The 18,068-nt window shown below is 58.5% G+C and overlaps 1 protein-coding gene across 4 annotated transcripts in view; it reads right to left on the bottom strand.

Moving 5' to 3' along the window:
* Positions 1-2,680: 2,680 nt before the first annotated feature.
* The window catches only part of PTPRN2 (protein tyrosine phosphatase receptor type N2), a 669,120-nt gene continuing 653,732 nt past the window's right edge, over positions 2,681-18,068 (bottom strand). For all 4 annotated transcript variants that reach the window (XM_021079161.2, XM_085005040.1, XM_085005039.1 and 1 more), the window contains 2 exons: positions 11,722-11,795; positions 2,681-4,230 (listed from right to left, as the gene is read on the bottom strand). In XM_021079161.2, coding sequence (XP_020934820.2) covers positions 4,159-4,230; positions 11,722-11,795 — 146 coding nt within the window. In that variant the 3' untranslated portion in view covers positions 2,681-4,158. The remainder of the gene's footprint in view (positions 4,231-11,721; positions 11,796-18,068) is intronic.

The following is an 18,068-nucleotide window of genomic DNA, read 5'->3' as shown; positions in this document are numbered from 1 at the left end:
TGTTGCAGAGGGAGGGGCAGGCGGGGGCGGGACAGCAGAGCGAGTGTGACGCCGGCCCCGAGTCACAGGGACGGTGACCTCCCATCCTCACACGAGGGCTCGGAACTCCCAGCAGAGGCGCGATTTTAACACAGCTTGGGGCCAGCTGGTGTGCGCGTGTGACGCGCGGGCGGTTTCAAGGACTCAGCGAGCCCAGTCCCACCCCCGAGTGGGTGTCCCAGACTGAGGGTGTCACCATCACGGCCCAGGCCTGCCGGTCCTGCTCCACGGGACTGCAGCACGCAGAGCTTTCGTCTTTTTTTGGAAAGATCGCCGCTAATAGCTTTTTGAATTTCGTCTTCGTCTGCAGCCACGATTTCAGAGAACGCACCCTTGAACTGCCGGGCGATTACGCCCTTGGTGTTGGAAAGGTCGGGGGTTTGACGCCTGTGCCCAGGAGACGTGGGGCAGGGGTGGCAGCGAGCATCAGGCCACCTGCCCACGTTGGCTCTGTGGCCGTGTAGCCCCTGCGCCCCCTGCTGCAGTGATGGGCTCACTGGCATCTGGTGAGGACACGGGTCCAGGCGGCCTCACGTTTGGCCCAGCAGCCTCCCGGACCCAGTGTTTCTTGTTGGTCTTGAGGACCTGGGCCCGTAGCTCCTGCTGCCCGCCCCCCCAACCTCCTGAGCAGGGTATACCCTTGGTGCACACTAAGTGCTGGGTGTCACTGGGGAAGAGAGCCTCCCCGTGGTTGGGAGACGTCCAGGCTGGTCCCAGCGCCAATTGAGAAGAAAGTCTCACGCTGATAATAAAACTCCAAACAGGTGCTGGCTGCCGGCTCCGATCTGGAACTTGGCGTCGGGATCTGGGCCAGCTCAGGGCTGCGCAGCTGAGACAGGAGCGCCAGGCTGCGGAACCGGCGCCACTGTTCTCCAAACCCCTCCATCCTCACGCGGCTCCGTCGCAGGGGCACAGCGTAGCCAGCTTGTGCGGACTCGCAGGCTCAGATCGTTGAACTTTGAGGAATTTCCTGAGCCGGTTGTTGTATACAGCCACTGATAAAATTAAATTATAGTAACAGACAAATCCGATGAACACACAGGCAGTAAACACTGGAAGCTCAGCGCCTCCTGTCCTGACCGCGTCGCCCCAGGGCTCCCAGGGCCCCATCTTCTCCCATTCACTGGTTTCTGTCCAGTGAATCCACATTAAAACCATGCATAGTGGGTGTTTCCATCATAGACATCAGCAGATTTGATGAATCGCAGCTTTATTTTTGTCCTGTTCGTTGCCTACGCTTGAAACAAGGGCAATCATGCTGATGAAACTTAAATGTGAGCCATGGAGTTCCCATTATGGTGCAGCAGAAACGAATCTGACCAGGAACCGTGAGGGTGCGGGTTCGATTCCTGGCCTCACTCAGTGGGTTAAGGATCAGTGTTTCCCTGAGCTGGGGTGTAGGTCACAGATGCTGCTCGGATCCCTCGTTGCTGTGGCTGTGGCGCAGGTCGGCAGCTGTAGCTCTGATTGGACCCCTCACCTGGGAACCTCCATATGCTGCAGGTGCATGAAGGAAAAAAAAAAAGTGAGGCATGTCTGCAAAGCCTCACGTCTGGGATCCACATCAAAATGCAGGCCGGACTCCCCCAGGCTCAGAAACCACCATCCAGGCCGGCAAAAAGCTGTTGGCATCACTAGTGAAGGAGGTGAGTTCTGACCACGTCACCTGTTGAGGTGAACCCGTCAGCCAGGACTCATGCTGGAGCCACACGCGTTCCCCAGCCGTGGCCACTGGGCGGCTACAGACCAGGGATTCCGCAAAACCTGAACCCAGCCCCCTGTGGGAATCCGTGAGCTCCGAGACCTCGGCCGGACAGTGGGCTGTGTGTCCTCGTCGGTGCTGTGCTGTGCATCTCATAATGAACCAGCTGCATCTCTGTCCATTCTTCGTGAGCGGGTTGTGAGCACTTCCCAGCAGCTCCTTGCTGACCCCTCGTGGTCCGAGTGGACAGCTTAGACCCGGCCTCAGCGCCCCCCGGCTCTACCCACACTGCCTCCCTCCATACCCCGTCAGTCTGCTCTGGGGTTTTAAGTCCATCTGGCCCAGCATTTGTTAATACTGCTGGCGGGAGGGGAACCTGGCCTGGCTCCCTGTCTGCTGCATGCAAATTCTGACATGCGTTTATTGTGGGAAGTGTCCCCGCTGCTCTGTGACAGTGACAGTAACTGCCACACATGGAAAGCAGAAGCTTCCTGGAACCCTGGGCAGGATTCTAATGAGAAGCACACCTGGGGCGGGGGGGGGGCGGATTCCAGGTGAGATGGAGCCACAGGATGGACGAGCTGCAGGCTGACGCCTCGAGAAAGGGCACCAGCATTTTGTAGGACGTCACTGACTGTCGTGTGTCGCCACCGCCAGCCGAGGTGGACCAGCACGGGGGCGAGAGGGGGGCAAACTCAAGCACAGCCCTCCCCCCAGCTTTTAGCGGAGGTTGTTTTATCACTTTTTAATGAATAAATTCTCAGCGACACTCAACGGTGGCCCTTGGTACACACCCAGCTCTGCAGATAAGACAGCAGCTCAGGACAGAGTTCCAAGGAACTCACACTTGGTCTCTGCACTAAACGCCCACACCCGCAGGGAACAAAGGATGAGCGGGAAAAACCTGCCCTCTCATCCCAAAGAAAGACCAGTCGAGGGTGAAATCAGAAGTTTAATCGGACACAATTGAATAGGCTTTCAGATCTCACATGGAAGAAACGTAAGAAGTGAGAAATTTCACGTAGGTATGCGATTCCTAAATTCAGATCAATTCGTTCTATTAATTATCTAGATTCGAGATAGAGAGAAACCACTCGGGGAGAGAAATTGTAGAGCTGTGGAAGCGGACCTGCGGGACGACACCATTTAAAGACACAGATAATATTTGGGCATCTTTCTCCCCGTTCCGCCGGCCACGATTCCCTTCTGTCTTTGGAGCTGCCACATCTGTCCGAGATGGAGAGACTGTGTCGACGGCTGGAGGGAGAATTACCAGGAGCGTTTTCTTCCCAACAAGACCCCCCCCCTCCGCCCCCCAAGATCAGCCAGCATGTCTTCCTAGGTGTGACCATCCCAGGTTAATGAAATGTATTCTTCGGCTTCAGGCAGTAAACCTGGGGCTCAGGCACGAGCCCGGCAAATCCCATCATCGCCGTGACGTCTGCCAGGAGCCGGTGCGTGATGGGAGCCCGAGCCCAGGGCCGGGCCATCGCCGGTCCCCAGGGGCTCGGATTCTACCAGGTGAAAGCAGACGATGTGGTCTCTCTCCCCGCATTTCTCCCGAGGTGAGCTCATCTCTGTCTCCCGTGGGCGCCAGCGGGCCTCTTGCCTGCACCAGAGGGGAGCGGAGATGCCTGCCGGGAGCCCAAGGCATGCCCAGCTCTGCCTTCGCTGGTTTCGGTCAACCTGCGGGGTTAGCGGCGTGTTCTTGCCAAGTGCAGACCCCCATTTAGCGTGAAAGCCCCACCCCTGCCTGGGTGAGGCCGTCCTGGGGGTGCCTGGCCTGGGGGCTGGTGGCGGGGGAAGCGTCTGCTCCCCGGGGCCCTGCCCGCCTTGGGGGCAGAGGGAGAGGGGCTGTCGTAGCTCGGGGGACTGAACCAGGCGCTGTGACGATTTTCTTACTATCGGCTCCCAAGCTGCAGGATGCCACCGTTTTGTCATCTAGCTCCTGAATAAGCTGCTGATTTCTCCTGGTGACAAACTCGTCCAGACAGAAGCCAAAGGCGTTTTCTCCGGCTGGTGGCCTCCCTCGGTGCCCTGCCAGCCTCGCTGGGCCCCTCCCTGCCCGGCTGACCTTCCTTTAGGGGGTTACAAGCCAGCTCTCTTCCGGGGACCAAACTGTGTGCATTCGGGTGCCATCCGTGCGACACGATCGGCGGCGAAGAACGTGGACTGTGCTTTAAGGAAAAATATTTTTTTTTTCAAGAACGTGAAAATAGATGAACTGATCTTGTCCCCTGTAATTGCTTGGTCCCACAGATCTCGATTATTATTTGGTTGAGGAAAAATGCACATGTTAACTGCTAAACTGTACTGACGACGGAGGCTTAAGGAGCTGATCACTAGGCAGGCGACGTGACACTAGGAGACGCGGTGACATTATCTCGCGGCTGCAGACAGCACCCCCGGGGCAGGGCTCACTGGGGAAAGGCCTTGAGAATGGTGTTCACCTCCTCGGCCACCGCCGTCAGCGCAAACTCGAACTGCTCCTGGAGGGACGAAAGGAAAGACAAGTGACCCTGGACATCTCACCGCAGCCCTGAGCTCTCCGGCGCCCCCTGCAGAAAGAGGCCGTCGAGGAGAAGAGGGAACGGCTGCAGGTTCCCAGGGAAAGGCCGGCAGCGTGGGTCTGCAGGACAAGGCCCAGGTTCCATGCTTCTCATCACCTTTTATCACTGGAGATGCTGCCGGGGCACCCGGCGCCCCGATGGGCTCCCTCTGACTCCCGCAGGACCCCCTCCCTGGCGGGGGCGGGGTGCAGCCACCTTCCTTCGTAGGGTTTCCTTGCTCAGGAATGTACAGGGTGGGGCCACCGCCTTCGGACTCCCCCACCCAGCCGCCACCCGACTCAGCTCCACTTGCCAAGAAACCTCGTCCCGCCCCCACCGCCAGCGCTGGACCCGGGGCGGGATGCGGCTTCCTGCCGTGAAGCCGGCCCGGATGGTGTGGCAACCTCGTGGGGTCACCGCGCAGGGACAGCCCACCGTCGCGTGGAGCCCCAGCTCCTCGCTCCCGCCCCAAGCCCTGGATGGAAACGCCAGCTCGGATCCTCAGGCCCTTTGCCGTCCCCCCCGGGATGTCACGTCCATAACGCAAACCACCGCCGGGACGAAGATCTTTCATCAATGGCATAAACACCTGATACCTGGATCGCAAACACCCGTGAACCCAAGTCCCAAAAGAAGGACTCAGTTCTACTGTGAGCGGCCGGTAGGTGACAGAAACACAGCAAATAGCTCCAACGAAAACAGCGGAGGAGCTCCTGTCATGGCGCAGTGGTTAACGAATCTGACTAGGAACCATGAGGTTGCGGGTTCGATCCCTGGCCTTGCTCCGTGGGTGAAGGATCCGGCGTTGCTGTGGCTGTGGTGTAGGTTGCAGATGTGGCTTGGATCCCGAGTTGCTATGTCTCTGGCCTAGGCCGGTGGCTACAGCTCCGAATAGACCCCTAGGCTGGGAACCTCCATATGCTGCGGGTGTGGCCCTAGAACAGACAAAACGAAACAAAACAAAAAAAAACAACAGCAGCAGAAAGTCAACCGAATTTAGTGCCTATTTGGGGACAAGAGCCAGCTTCTCATTAGGGTCCCCTGAGCTGTTCCAGTGCAGGCCCTCTGCCGGTGGCCACAGGCCCCGTGGGCACTGGGGGCTCCACTGGGAGAGCTTCCTGAGTCTCGCAGCGTGGCGCCACGTGTCCCAGCATCTCCCAGCGCCCAAGGCCCTGCTTGGAGGTCCTTCCCCTTCCCTGTAGGGCCCGGTGGTCAGACCTGCTGTCACCGGGCCCAACCTGCCCTTGGAAAGCCTCCGGTCGCCGCTCTCAAGTGACTGTCAGTTCGCAGGGGGTGTCGTGTGCAGGACTCGGGTCCGAGACTCCAGCAGCCTCCTCCCACTCGATGGCTTTGCCAGCGTGCACACTAGGGTCTCATGACGGCTCAGAAATGTGACAAAATGAAGAGAGACCCTGCGGGAATCCCACTGAGGCTTAGAGGGAGAGCTGCTCTGCAAGCGTCCCTCTAAAGGGAGAAGGGGACAGGCACACGAGGGACACTTCCTTATGAAACGGGACCCCGGGAACCCCCAGCCCCAAAGAGAAGGAAGCTAGTTCATGGAAAGCGTCTGATAAGAAAGCCAACATTGATGTCACGTCACGTGACAAATGCGACGCAGGGAGGACGTGGGACGGAGCAGGTGCAACCGCCGCTGTGCAGACCGCGAGGCTGGGGTCAGCAGACTCCACTGTCTGGGCACCGCTGGGCCGTGGGCACCAGCTGGGGGCGGGCTGTGCACTCAGGGCTGGTCAGCGCGAGATGGGGGCTTATCAGCCGCCTGCCCGTCATCTCGGAAGGTGCCAGCTGCTCCCCCTGTCCCGGCTGGGGACTGTGTATGGCCCACACTTCCAGCAGTGCCATCCTAGCTAAGACGGTAGGATGCGAGATGTCGAGGACAGGGAGTCCAGAAACAGCGAAGGACCAGCATTTGAAGTCCTTTGAAGAGACACGATTTTAAGAAAAAGCATGAAAATAACAGGCAGAAGCTGCACTTGAGGAATGAAAGACCACGCATCTCCAGATGGTCTCTGGGGCCTGGACTCAATCTTAGGACACGAGCCACTCGAGCAGGAGCCCCGGAGCCTCCTGATTGCAACGTCCCAGCTGCCAGGTCTGCGAGGCCAGGGGCCCAGAGAGAGGCCTGGGGACTTTCAAAGCCCGGAAGGGGCTGAACTAAGATGGTGGGGCAGGAGACAGCCCACGGCCTCCAGGCTCCCTGCCCCGCCCTGCGGGGTGCCCAGCGGGGTTCAAGTTGAGGCAGGGGTCCCGGCCCCCACAAGGACAGGGAGAGTGCGGCTCTTAAAAGGGCTCAGGACAGGAGCCCTCCCCTCAGCCCCTCGTCACATGCCAGCCCAGGCTCCACCCCAGACCCGGGATGCTAGAGCAGGGAGACAGGGCACAGGCCCTGCGTGTGTACGTGTGTGTGCGTGTGTGCGCGCAAGGAAGGGGAGGCAGACACACAGAGAGAATGGGGGCGTGAAGACGCCTATGTCTCCAGGAAGAAGGCAAGTTGGGGCCTTGGGGACAGGCCTGAGCAGCAGGACACTAGCAGGGGTGCGATCCAAATGTAGAGACGGGCCAGGCAGGGGCGCCACGGGTACCCACCCGCGAGTCATCTAAGCCGGCGGCAAGCGTGACCGCATGGCTTGCAGGGGGCGGAACACACGACTTAAGCAGCTTTGGCTTTTGTTTTTGGGCTTTGCCCCCAGCATGTGGACGTTCCCAGGCTGGGAATCAAACCTGAACCACAGCAGCAACTGGGGCGACCTTGGTGACAACACCAGGTCCTTAACCTGCTGAGCCACCAGGGAACTCCGGCTTTGACTTCTAAGTGACAACTGTAAGAGGAAATGTGATTACAGAAAAGCGCTGAGGCCTTTGGTTAGAAAGGTACCTTTCACAGGATACACAGAAGGGGAGAAGGTGGTTACAGAGTGAAGGGGAGACAGAACTCAGCTTTCAAAGTGCATCATTATAACTACATCCTGCGTGTTCATCTCTCTTCCTAAAAATAAGTGTTTTAGTGTGCCCATTCTGGAGAATGGAGACGGGGTCGTGTGGACAACGTCTCGCCCCCATGTGGCACCTCGTCCTGGCCCTCGAGCTGCGCCCCCTCCCAGGGCTGGGTCTGTGGCAGCAGCCCTCCACCAGGGCCTGCAGTTTGTTTGATGGACAGCTTGTTTCAGGTGGAAACACAGCTCTTGGTGACTTTGTTTTTGTCTTTTTAGGGCTGCACACACGGCCTATGTAAGGTCCTGGGCTAGAGCTGCAGCTGCTGGCCTGCACCACAGCCACAGCAACGCGGGATCTGAGCCACATCTGCGACCTACGCAGCTTGAGGCAATGCCAGATCCTTAACCCACGAAGCAAACCCAGGTTCTCATGGATATGAGTCGAGTTCTTAACCTGCTGAGACACAACAGGAACGCCTGCTCTTGGTGACTTTTTTTTTTTTTTTTTTTTTTTTGGTCTTTTTGCCTTTTCTGGGGCTGCTCCCTCGGCATGTGGAGATTCCCAGGCTAGGGGTCGAATCGGAGCCGTAGCCACAGCCACAGCAACACCGGATCCGAGCAGCGTCTGCAACTCACACCACAGCTCACAGCAATGCCGGATCCTCGACCCACTGAGGGAGGCCAGGGATCGAACTCGCAACCTCATGGTTCCTAGTCAGATTCCTTAACCACTGGGCCACGAAGGGAACTCCTCTTGGTGACTTTAAAACAGAGGCAGTTCGGCTGCCTGGCTGGACGTCAGGGCCTATGGCCATCCCAGGCCTCATCTCCAGGGTCTCACAGTTTATTAATTGTTCCGTGTTCAGCTCAAAAGAGGTGGTTTGGCTACATGGCTCCAAAAGAACAGACCATGGACCTTCTCCTGGTTTGTGGATTCAGACGGCCTGGTACTATTTTGTCCAAGAAAATTTCCTATCTTTCTGTTAACGTGAACTTCAGGGAAAGTTCGGTTTCGTGGGTGATGTTGGCCAGAGCAGCCACTGATTGAGACAGAACAGGGGCTCTTAATGTGTTTGTGGTTTCTTTGCACCGAGATTCCAGGAGCTGAGTTTGCACACCCTCGGCCAGACCGCCTCAGATGCCCCCCGGGCAGAGGTCACTGTGAGGCCAGGTGGCCTCTGCTGCCTGTGGGTGCCAGGGTGCTGGCGCACATCCTCTGGCCAGGAGTGTCACTTTGCCACTTAGAGAAATCCGGATAGAGGTGGGACACGGCCCTCTTTGATAACAGGGCCCCTCTTCCAGGCAGGGCTGGGAGCGAGCCTTTCGGGGTTCTTCTGGCGACAGGCTGCTGTGCTAGGGAATTTTTGTTTTTCAGTTTTGTCAAGAAGACCTGCCCTCGCAATGACCTTGCTGAGACCCATCCAGAATCCGTCTCTTCGGAGGCTGCTTGGACCCTGCGGGGGTGGGCTGGCCAGGCCTGCCTGGGAGGTGCCCAGATGCGAGGAGGGATGAGATGGGCTTGAACTCTGGATCCAGGCAGCAGGCAGCGGGGGGATGTGGCGGATCTGGCCAGAGGCAGAATTAGCTTTCCTTTCTTGCTTAGAAGATTCCCTGCTCTCCCAGCCCCAGCTCTGAGCTGCATCAAGGTCTGAGGCTGCTTGCGGCCACGTGGGGCTCAGCTCATCCAGGACCGCGAACCGATCCTGCGTCTCTGGACCTGACCAGCCACCCACCAGGACTCGGTCCATCCAGCAGGACGGACCTTCCTGGGTGGTAAACCCATGCACGCCTTGCCACTTATCAGCATCTCATCGGGGTGACGCTGGACCACAAACGGGTGTGAGCAGTTTCTCCCCAGATGCTACCAACTGCCCAGGGAGAAACAGCCACTGGCCATCGGGGAACGCTGGCCTGAGCCCAGGGACGGCACGCACCAACCCAGGGAGACGCAGCTGGGCCTCGACTGCTTCCGGGCCACCCCTCCCAAGACCCAGACCCGGGACCCACCCAGGGAGCGCCAGACAAACCCAAGCCAGAGACGGTCCCCAGAAACAGCCAGACCCGGCCCATCCTTGAGGGCACGGGTTTGTCCACCGTGGAGACGAGGGAGAGGTGGCTGCTGAGCGCTCTATGGGCTGGACTTGGACTGGACCCTGTTCCAGAGAAAGCTTCCTGGGGGCAGGATGCGTCGGCAGAGCCAGCAGCTTCCCAGCTTCGGTTGTCCCTGTGGCTACCTCAGCGTGACACCGGGAAGCCGGTCAGGCACGTGGGAGTTATTTATATCATTGCTGTAAGTTTTTATAGGTCTAAGATAATTTAGACTTCAAAAAATCGAAGGAGGAGTTCCCGTTGTGGCTCAGCGATGATGACCCCGGCTAGTACCCGTGAGGACACGGGTTCGATCCCTGGCCTTGCTCAGTGGGTTAAGGATCTGCCGCGTTGCCATGAGCCGCCGTGTAGGTCGCAGATGCAGCTTGGATCCTGAGTTGCTGTGGCTGTGGGGTAGGCCGGCAGCTGCAGCTCTGATTTGACCCCTGGCCTGGGAACCTCCATATGCCACGGGTGCGGCCCTAAAAAGCAAGTAAAAAAACCCGACGTAAACATACGGAGTGTGGTGACTTTCACATCAAGTCTCGTGACATAAAGGGCCTTGTGACAACCCTGCACGTTCTCGGGCCCAAAATACAGGGGAGGGACCGAGGGGCTGTGGGTGCTTGTCATCCAGCCCCTCCCCCAACCCCGATGAGGGCAGAGAGCAGGGCAGGTGGGGGTGCCAGCTGGACTGGCATCCTGACCGCTCAGCCTTCCTTTTGGTGCTGCTCAGAAGAGTCGAGATTCTGCAAGAGAATTTCATTTTGCCTCAATGCTCAGGGCTGACTTGAACAATTCAGAACAAGCCAAATGGCTCATTAAGGTGGTTTTTTTTTTTTTTTTTTAAAACATTTTTTTTTTGTCTTTCGTCTTTTTAGGGCCGCATATGGAGATTCCCAGGTTAGGGGTCTAGTCGGAGCTACAGCCGCTGGCCTACACCACAGCCACAGCAACGCCAGAGCCGAGCCGCCTCTGCGACCTGCACCACAGCTCACGGCAATGCTGGATCCTTCACCCATGGAGCAAGGCCAGGGATCGAACCCGCAACCTCATGCCTCCTAATCGGATTCCTTTCTGCTGCGCTGCGGCAGGAACTCCTGTTTCGGTTTTTTGATTTTTATGGCCCCACCCTCAGCATATGGAAGTTCCCAGGTGAGGGGTCGAATCAGAGCTGCCGCTACCAGCCTGCACCACCGCGCACGGTAATGCCAGATCCTTAACCCACTGAGCGAGGCCAGGGATCGAACCCACGTCCTCATGGATACTGGTCGGGTTCATTACCCCTGAGCCACGATGGGAACTCCTCACTAAGGTGTTTAAAGAAATGATCTCCAGGCTCATGGGATGCTCTTGGCTTCTTCCTTCTGCTCAGCGTGTAGACTGTTCCTGCTGTCCCTGGGCTCGGCACTGGCTGTCCTGTTCGAGTTCTCAGTGTGACAGTCAGAGAGGGGGCGTAGGACCTGCTCGCCCTGTGTGGGGGACGGTAAGACCCTGCGGCGGTGGGGGGGGCACTGGGCTGGGGTCCCAGAGTCGTCACCTCCCAGGCACCAAAGCCCAGCCCAGCTTGAGTCACAGGAGTCCTGCTGGTAAGCTAGCCCTCGACGTGTGAAGCAGCAATTGTGCAAAGGCCCCTCTCATCACCGAGGTCATCTGCTCGACGCCAGCAGCATGCAGGGTATCTGGCCCACGGGGGAAGGATGAGAGTCTGAATCTCACGACGAAGTGCATGCGGCAGCTTTCGTCCTCGGGCACAGATATTTCCAGAACTCTAAGGGAACGTGCCATGTGAGCCTGTTTCTAGCTCTGGTTAACCCACGGCCAACTGGTAATTCTTTGTCTTTGCTCCTGATGTTGCACACTTGGCCTTTTTCAAGAAGCATGCATGCGAGCTACTTAGGGGGAGTTTAGGGACCCTGGCACACCTGGGGATGTCCCGGGGACCCCTGTTCTGGCGACCGAACTTGGAGCTGGGAATGTCAGAGGCAGGCAGACTGTTTCCTGATCGCAGGACATTCCACTCCAGGGGAGCTGGCCTTGGAGTTCCCGCTGCGGTGCAGTGGGTTAAGGACCTGGCATTGCTGCAGCTGTGGTGTAGGTCACAGCACTGGCTTGGATTCGATCCCTGGCCAAGGAAACGTCCATGTGCCATGGGTGTGGCCAAAAAAGAAAAAGGTGCTGCCTATAAAACTGCACTGTATCCGCCCCCTGCCCCGAATGGCTCATCCCCAGGACTCGCGATCCCGCCAAAGCTCTTCAGGCTGAAACGTTGGGGCTGTTGCCAGAACGGCCCGCGACCTGCCCTGTGCCAGCCTGACTCTCGCTCCTCTTGAGAAAACCAGCTGAGAAAGACACCCCCAGAGCCCTCGTGCCCAGGACCAGCTGACGGTACCTTTGTCTGGACCATGCCCGGTCTCTGGTCCCGCAGGTGCTCCAGCGTCGCCGCGATGTCAATCTCCTTGGCGCCTGCAACAGACACGGACGGGGGTGAGTTCAGACACAGACCCCCAGCGCCGCTGACCCTTGCGGGCCACTGGGTCCCCTCCGAGCCAAGAAGCCGACCGAGATGGACTGGCGCCCCTCAGCCGGCATCGGTGCTTTCAGTGTGTGCAGTGGCTTTCGTCAGCGTTAATTCCAGAAGGCTGGGCTGGAAAGCTCTTACCAGACGCCCACGTGGACACCTGCCAACAGGAGCCAGCACCTTTCAAGACGAAGGCTTTGTTCATTTTTTGGGGGGGGATTTAAAGAATGTTTTAAACCACCCAAAGCAGCATAGAAGTTTTGATCTCTTTTTTTTTCTTTCTTTTTTTTGGCTTTTTGTCTTTTCTAAGGCTGCACCTGAGGCCTATGGAGGTTCCCAGGCGAGGGGTCGAATCGGAGCCATAGCCACCAGCCTACACCACAGCCACAGCAACGCGGGATCCGAGCCACATCTGCAACCTACACCGAAGCTCACGGCAATGCAGGAACCTTAACCCACTGAGCGAGGCCAGGGATCGAACCTGTGTCCTCATGGTTCCTAGTCGGATTTGGTAACCACTGCGGCACGACAGGAACGCCGAACTTTTGATTTCTATTGCACAAGATTTTTCCGTTTGTTTGTTTTTTGTTTTTGGTCATTTCTGTCCTTTTATGACTGCAGCTACGGCATATGGAGGTTCCCAGGCTAGGGGTCCAGTGGAGCTGTAGCCACCGGCTGCCAGAGCCACAGCAAGGCTGGATCCAAGCCGCGTCTGCGACCTACACCACAGCTCACGGCAACACTGGACCCTTAACCCACTGAGTGAGGCCAGGGATCGAACCCGCAACCTCACGTTTCCTAGTCGGATTCGTTAACCACTGCGCCACGACGGGGACACCTACTGCACAGGATTTTTATTTAGAGAGATGAGAGATGAGGGAATGCATACACACACAGGTTGGGGTTTAAACCCAGAGCTGCTGGCCTTTTAGGAGCGAGTGTCCACATGTTAAGAAACGGCCAGGATGCCCAGGGAGCAGGGTGGCCGGGACCCCCCTCCTAGAGACGCGGCCACAGAAATGATGCTGCTTGGGTTGACAGCACAGGGACCCGTGTGTGGCTGGGTCAGCCTGTTGTACAACAGACCCTCAAGAAACACTGCAAATCAACTATACTTTAATTTAAAAATGTAAAAAAAAAAGTCAGTTTATCACAAATTCTTGTTTGGCCCTTTGCTAGATCCTCTGGCTGATGGACGGAAGGATGGAGTCCCAAGCTGGCGGGTTCGAGGCGGAGCCCTTTCTGTCCGCAGGGGGTTCTGTCCTGCGCCGGGGCTTGGGGGAGGCGCCCCCAGAGTGGCCAGCCCGACCCTCAGGCCCTGCACAGGTGGGGCCTCGTCCTGAGAGCAGGTGGCCGTGTTCCCTGGTCCCAGGCCTGGAGGAGAGACGGGGCTGGTCAGCCATCCCACGGCGTCTTGACCCAGTGCACCTGGCGCTGCCCTTGGCCGTGGGACCGGGAGGGGCTCCAGCCCTTGGAGGCCGTGGTGGCCTCCATCCGGCGTGACATCCTCAGAGGGAGGCTGTGGGCAGCTGTGCCATTTTCCGAGCGGTGGGCTGAGAAGGGCTTCGGGAGCTGTCGCTGCAGATGAGGGCAGGAGGGTGAGTGGGGCCCCGAGAACCTCAGAGAGGGCGCGGCTGGTGAGGGTGGGGCCGCGGGAGGAGATGCAATCCAGGCAGATGTACACCTGCAGGCGGGGAACCGCGACAGGGCTGCGCCTCTGGAATGAGTGTTTCAGACCAGGAGGCGGGGTCTGGCTGATCCCGTGTGGCCAGCATGGCGGCCATCCCAGTGCCCAGGCTGTGGGGACAGGGCTGGCAGTCTCTCTCCACGATGAATGCCATCCTGCTGGGTACAGGAACCCCGGGCCCCCCTACTCCTACCGGGGTCTAAGACGTCTTTCTTGCCAGGGTCTTGGCTGAGAAACTAACTCATCCAGGCCAGAGACAGGCTCTTGTTCCGTTTGCCCGAGGGCTCCTGGGCAGGGCTGGTGGTTTCTGTGCTGCGAGGCCACAGGAAGAGCAGTCTTGCTTCAGAGGGTGCCTGTGACTCCGGGATGGTCTGTGACAGTGGCTGGGTGTGCCGGACCGCCAGGCCCCCCGCTTGGGGAGAGGACCCTGCCCGGTCCACAGGCCACGGCCCAGCAGCCCCCCAGTGCGTCTTCATCTTCCCAAAGGAACCCCAAAATGGGCTTCTCCAAACAGGGTGGCCTTAGTCCTGCACGGAGCATGCGCCCAAGGCAGCGTTTCGTCCCCAAGCCCGTCTCCCCAGGAACACGGGTGCCTGCTCGGGGCTGCCCCTCTGCACAGGGCTCCTGCTGCAGGTCCGCTTCAAGCATGAAGACGCCTGGGAGGGCAGGATGCAGACTCCTCCGCCTGGGTGCATCCTGGGTGGGTGCCAGGCTCTGTCTGGGAGCAGAGCCCTAAAGGGCCTGGTGGGGACCCAAGGAGATGGTGCACGGCGACCTCCGGAGGTTCAGGACCCGCAGCCACACAGGCTCAGGGACAGAGCCCCTCTGGGAGAAGAGCTTGTGGAGAAGCCGGGTTTCAAGCTCTGCCCAGCTTCCCTCCGCTGTCCCATGGGTTCTGGGAGAGGCGGGTGTGGACCAGGGCTGATCACCAGCCGGAGAAGATTCTAGTCCTTCAAGATAAAGCTGAGAGGCCCATGCGGGCCCAGACTGACACCCCCTCTTTGTAAGGGTGTGCAGGCTGCTGTCTTCCGTCTTGGAAACTCTACCTTTAAAGACCCTCCCAACAGCTATTTTGTTCTGAACGGCTGCTCTGAGCACCAGACCCAGCACCCATCACCCCTGCCCATCCGTCCCAGGAGGTGGCCATGGAAGGACCCTGCACAGGGCTGGGGCGGGGGCAGGTGCACCCCCAGGGGCTGGGCTGGGGCAGGCAGCCCCTCCTCCACAGCTCCATGGGGAGGGGGTCCGGCCCCCGCGAGCCCCTCGCATCGGATGTACGGACCCCCCGGCTCTCCTCTGACGGTAGGGACACCCTTGGAGGGACTGTCAAGAGAGGAGGCGAGAAAAGCAGGCGGACAGTCTCATCAGGGTCTCCCCAGACGAGGTATTTAAAGTAGGAAACACATGGGGACCAGAGCTCAGCACCCCACTTAGCCCGAGACCAAAATGCGACAGCGGAGGAAATTACATGGGTGCTTAAAAACGTACAGGACTGAAAAGAGAGAGGTGGGGGACGTATCAGGGAGACTCGACGGTCTGAGGTGACGCGACGCCTCTGCGGGCATCAGGATGAAGGCTGATAAGTTACGTGAAGGGTGTGGAGAGGGGTGTTTTAACAGAACCACGGGCAGATCTTCTACGAGGGGCAGGGAGGATACGCACCTCGCCCCTTCAGCTCCGAGCATCCTGGTGAAACTCCGGCATGAAACACAATCTGTGTTTATAAAACAGCTACAAGGGTGTGGGGGGGGGCTGTCCTTCATCACTTTATAAAGGGCTTCATTGAAGGTGAAAGGATTTATTTCAATCCCCCAAATATCTAGGAAGCTCCCTCCAGGGCGTTGGAAGTGGAACTCCCGCTTTACAACCCGTCTTGTGGGTCCGGGCCAACCTTCAGATGGGTCCATGGCTCAGGTCAAAAGGCAGGTGCCCAGCGGAAGAACTGATGATACAGATGCCGATAAAACGCAGACAGACGGCAGACGGGAGCGAGACAGCCCTACCAGCCCACGGAGGGAGCCCCGGCTGATGCCAGGCAGACGGTTCTCGTGTTTTCGACCGAGAAGCACCGACTACGTGGACGCGAGGGGCAGGTATGCATTTGCTGAGGTGCTGCGGTGGTTCAGGCGGGCGACTCCACGATGCACAGCAGAGGCCGGGCAGCGTGAGCGGCGAGCATGAATCACCGTGACCCGCCTTCCCTGGCACCAGACGCGAGGCCCACGTGGCCCACAGGGTCCCCGGGGAGGCTGGCTGGGGGCTGCTCCGCGCACACCCACGGCTCCCACTGAGGCTCCTATGACGCAGGGGTGGCTGGTTTCAAAGTTCAATACTAGGTAAGCACATTTTTAAGACAACAGAGGTGGTTTTTTTTTTGTTTGTTTGTTTTTTCCTTTTTTTTTTTTTTTTTTTTTTTTTGTCTTTTTGCCATTTCTTGGGCCGCTCCCACGGCATATGGAGGTTCCCAGGCTAGGGGTCCAATCGGAGCTGTAGCCGCCGGCCTACACCACAGCCATAGCAACGCGGGATCTGAGCCGCGTCTGTGACCTACACCACAGCTCATGGCACTGCCGGATCCTTAACCCACTGTGCAAGGCCAGGGATCAAACCCGCAACCTCATGTTCCTAGTCGGATTCGTTAACCACTGTGCCACGATGGGAACTTTTTTGTTTGTTTTTTTAGCTTTCCATAAAAGTAGGAACCACTAAACGAGACACTGGAAAAGAATATTGGTATTAACATGTCAAAACCAATTTTACGATGAATCCATTCAAAGTGAAAGAAAACCAAGAAAACAGGCCTCTTTCTGAGGTTCGCTTTGCTCCCCCGTGGCGTTTGCCGGCTGGTGGGCGAGTCCTGTGACTCGAGGCGCCACCTCCTTCCAGGTGACGGCGAGTGACTGTGGTTGAGGCGCGAGGAGGTCACAGACCGTCCCGGTCCCTCCGCGCTCGTCAGCCGGCTTCGACGGCATCCTCACGCACGGTCACTTCATAAACACGTCTTGAGGTTTTGCAGGTGGCAGGGGTGCCATGCACGCTTTCTTCTTCAGTGTGAGGAACTCGTGACACGTTGAGGGCACAGGTGACAAAGGCCTTGATTCTGCATGAGGAAACTGCCTCCACTCATGCTCTGCTCCCAGCTAAGTATACCTGCAGGGACAGAGGGATGGCGGTGGTGGCCAGCCGTCCAGGAGGAGCCGCGTGGAGCAGCCCCCGCATCCGGGGGGCAGGGGCAGAGCTATCTGTGCGCTGAGCTGGGTCTGCAGGGTCTGCGGTTTTCGGCTGAGCTCCGTTTTGGGAGGAAGGGGGCAGGGACGCGGGGCGGGGGGGGACCAGTGACAGGAGCGTCCTCGGCCCCGACAATCCGGCGGATTCACAGCTGAGCTCCCTCTGTGGCGACAGGACCAGAGAGCCCCAAGCCAAGACGACGCGTCAGGGAGGCTCCACCATACAGTCGGAGGGCCCCTCCTCTCGCTGCCAGGTGCCTGCGGGTGCAAGGGCCACCCCGGGCCTCGACCCCACATGCACGCATGCATGTGCACGCATGCGTGTGCCCACACGCACACACACACAATCGTCCTGGGTCTGCTGTGCTCAGCGGGTTTACTTCATGTTTCTGGATGCTCTGAATGGACTGAAGATTTGTCAAAATTACAACCAGGAAGTGTTCTTATCGGCCGTCTGGAGTCATTATCACCTGCTCTTCACAAGGTCTTCCTGGGATCAAAGGAGACTCACACGAGCATCACAGCCACTTAAAAGTCAAGGGCTCCAGGACTCCACAAACGAGGAAGTTTCCATGGTTTATAAACACAAATTTGAAACCACTTCTCCGGAGAAGCGGAGATGCTTGGTAATCTTCATAAAAAATACCCGTTAAACAAAAGCAGGACTCTGTGTGGCTCCTAAAGCTGCCGTCCCCGATGCTCCAGGAGGCTCTGCTCGTGGCATCTGGGATGCCGGGGAGGCATGGGCAGCGTCACTGCTGAGAACCGGGTACCACGTTGGGTAAAGAACAGAGGGCGTCAGAGGGGGGCGACCGGTAAACTTGTGAAGATGCAGTGACGGCACGACCATCCTGAGGGCCCAGTGCCGCCAGGGGCACAATGAACAGACCACGACCTGCCCCTGGAAGCGGAGCGTGAACGAGACGCGGAGGCAGCAGTGCCACCAAGGGGACACTTTCTACATCCCGGCACCGACGGCGAAGTGCCGCCTGTGGGACCCGGAATGACACAGGACACACGCGCCCTAGGAAACCTCCAGGCCACGCTCAGTCCTCAGTGGGCAGGTCAGAGTGACCAAGGCGACAGCAAGTGCTTTCTCTGTGGCTTCAGGGAAGAGGCCGGGGCCCCGAGTCATGGATGACCCTGGAGGCTTGGGGAGCAGGAGGGGTTCTGAAGGCAGCCCCCCATTTCAGCCAGGATCTGCCACTCTGAGCCGCATGCTCCTGGGGCCCTGCAGGATCAGAACAGAGGGGAGTCCGGGGTGGGGGGAGCAGCTGGGGCTTCAGAGACCTATGGGTGCCCTG

This window comes from Sus scrofa, chromosome 18 (assembly GCF_054392235.1).
Source record: "Sus scrofa isolate SSC_HxYL_T2T_F1_AM1 chromosome 18, Sscrofa_HxYL_maternal_Yorkshire_Landrace_v2.0, whole genome shotgun sequence".
Lineage (NCBI taxonomy): Eukaryota > Metazoa > Chordata > Mammalia > Artiodactyla > Suidae > Sus > Sus scrofa.
Note: the sequence above shows the minus strand (reverse complement) of the source record. Positions and strands in the feature narration are given on the sequence as shown.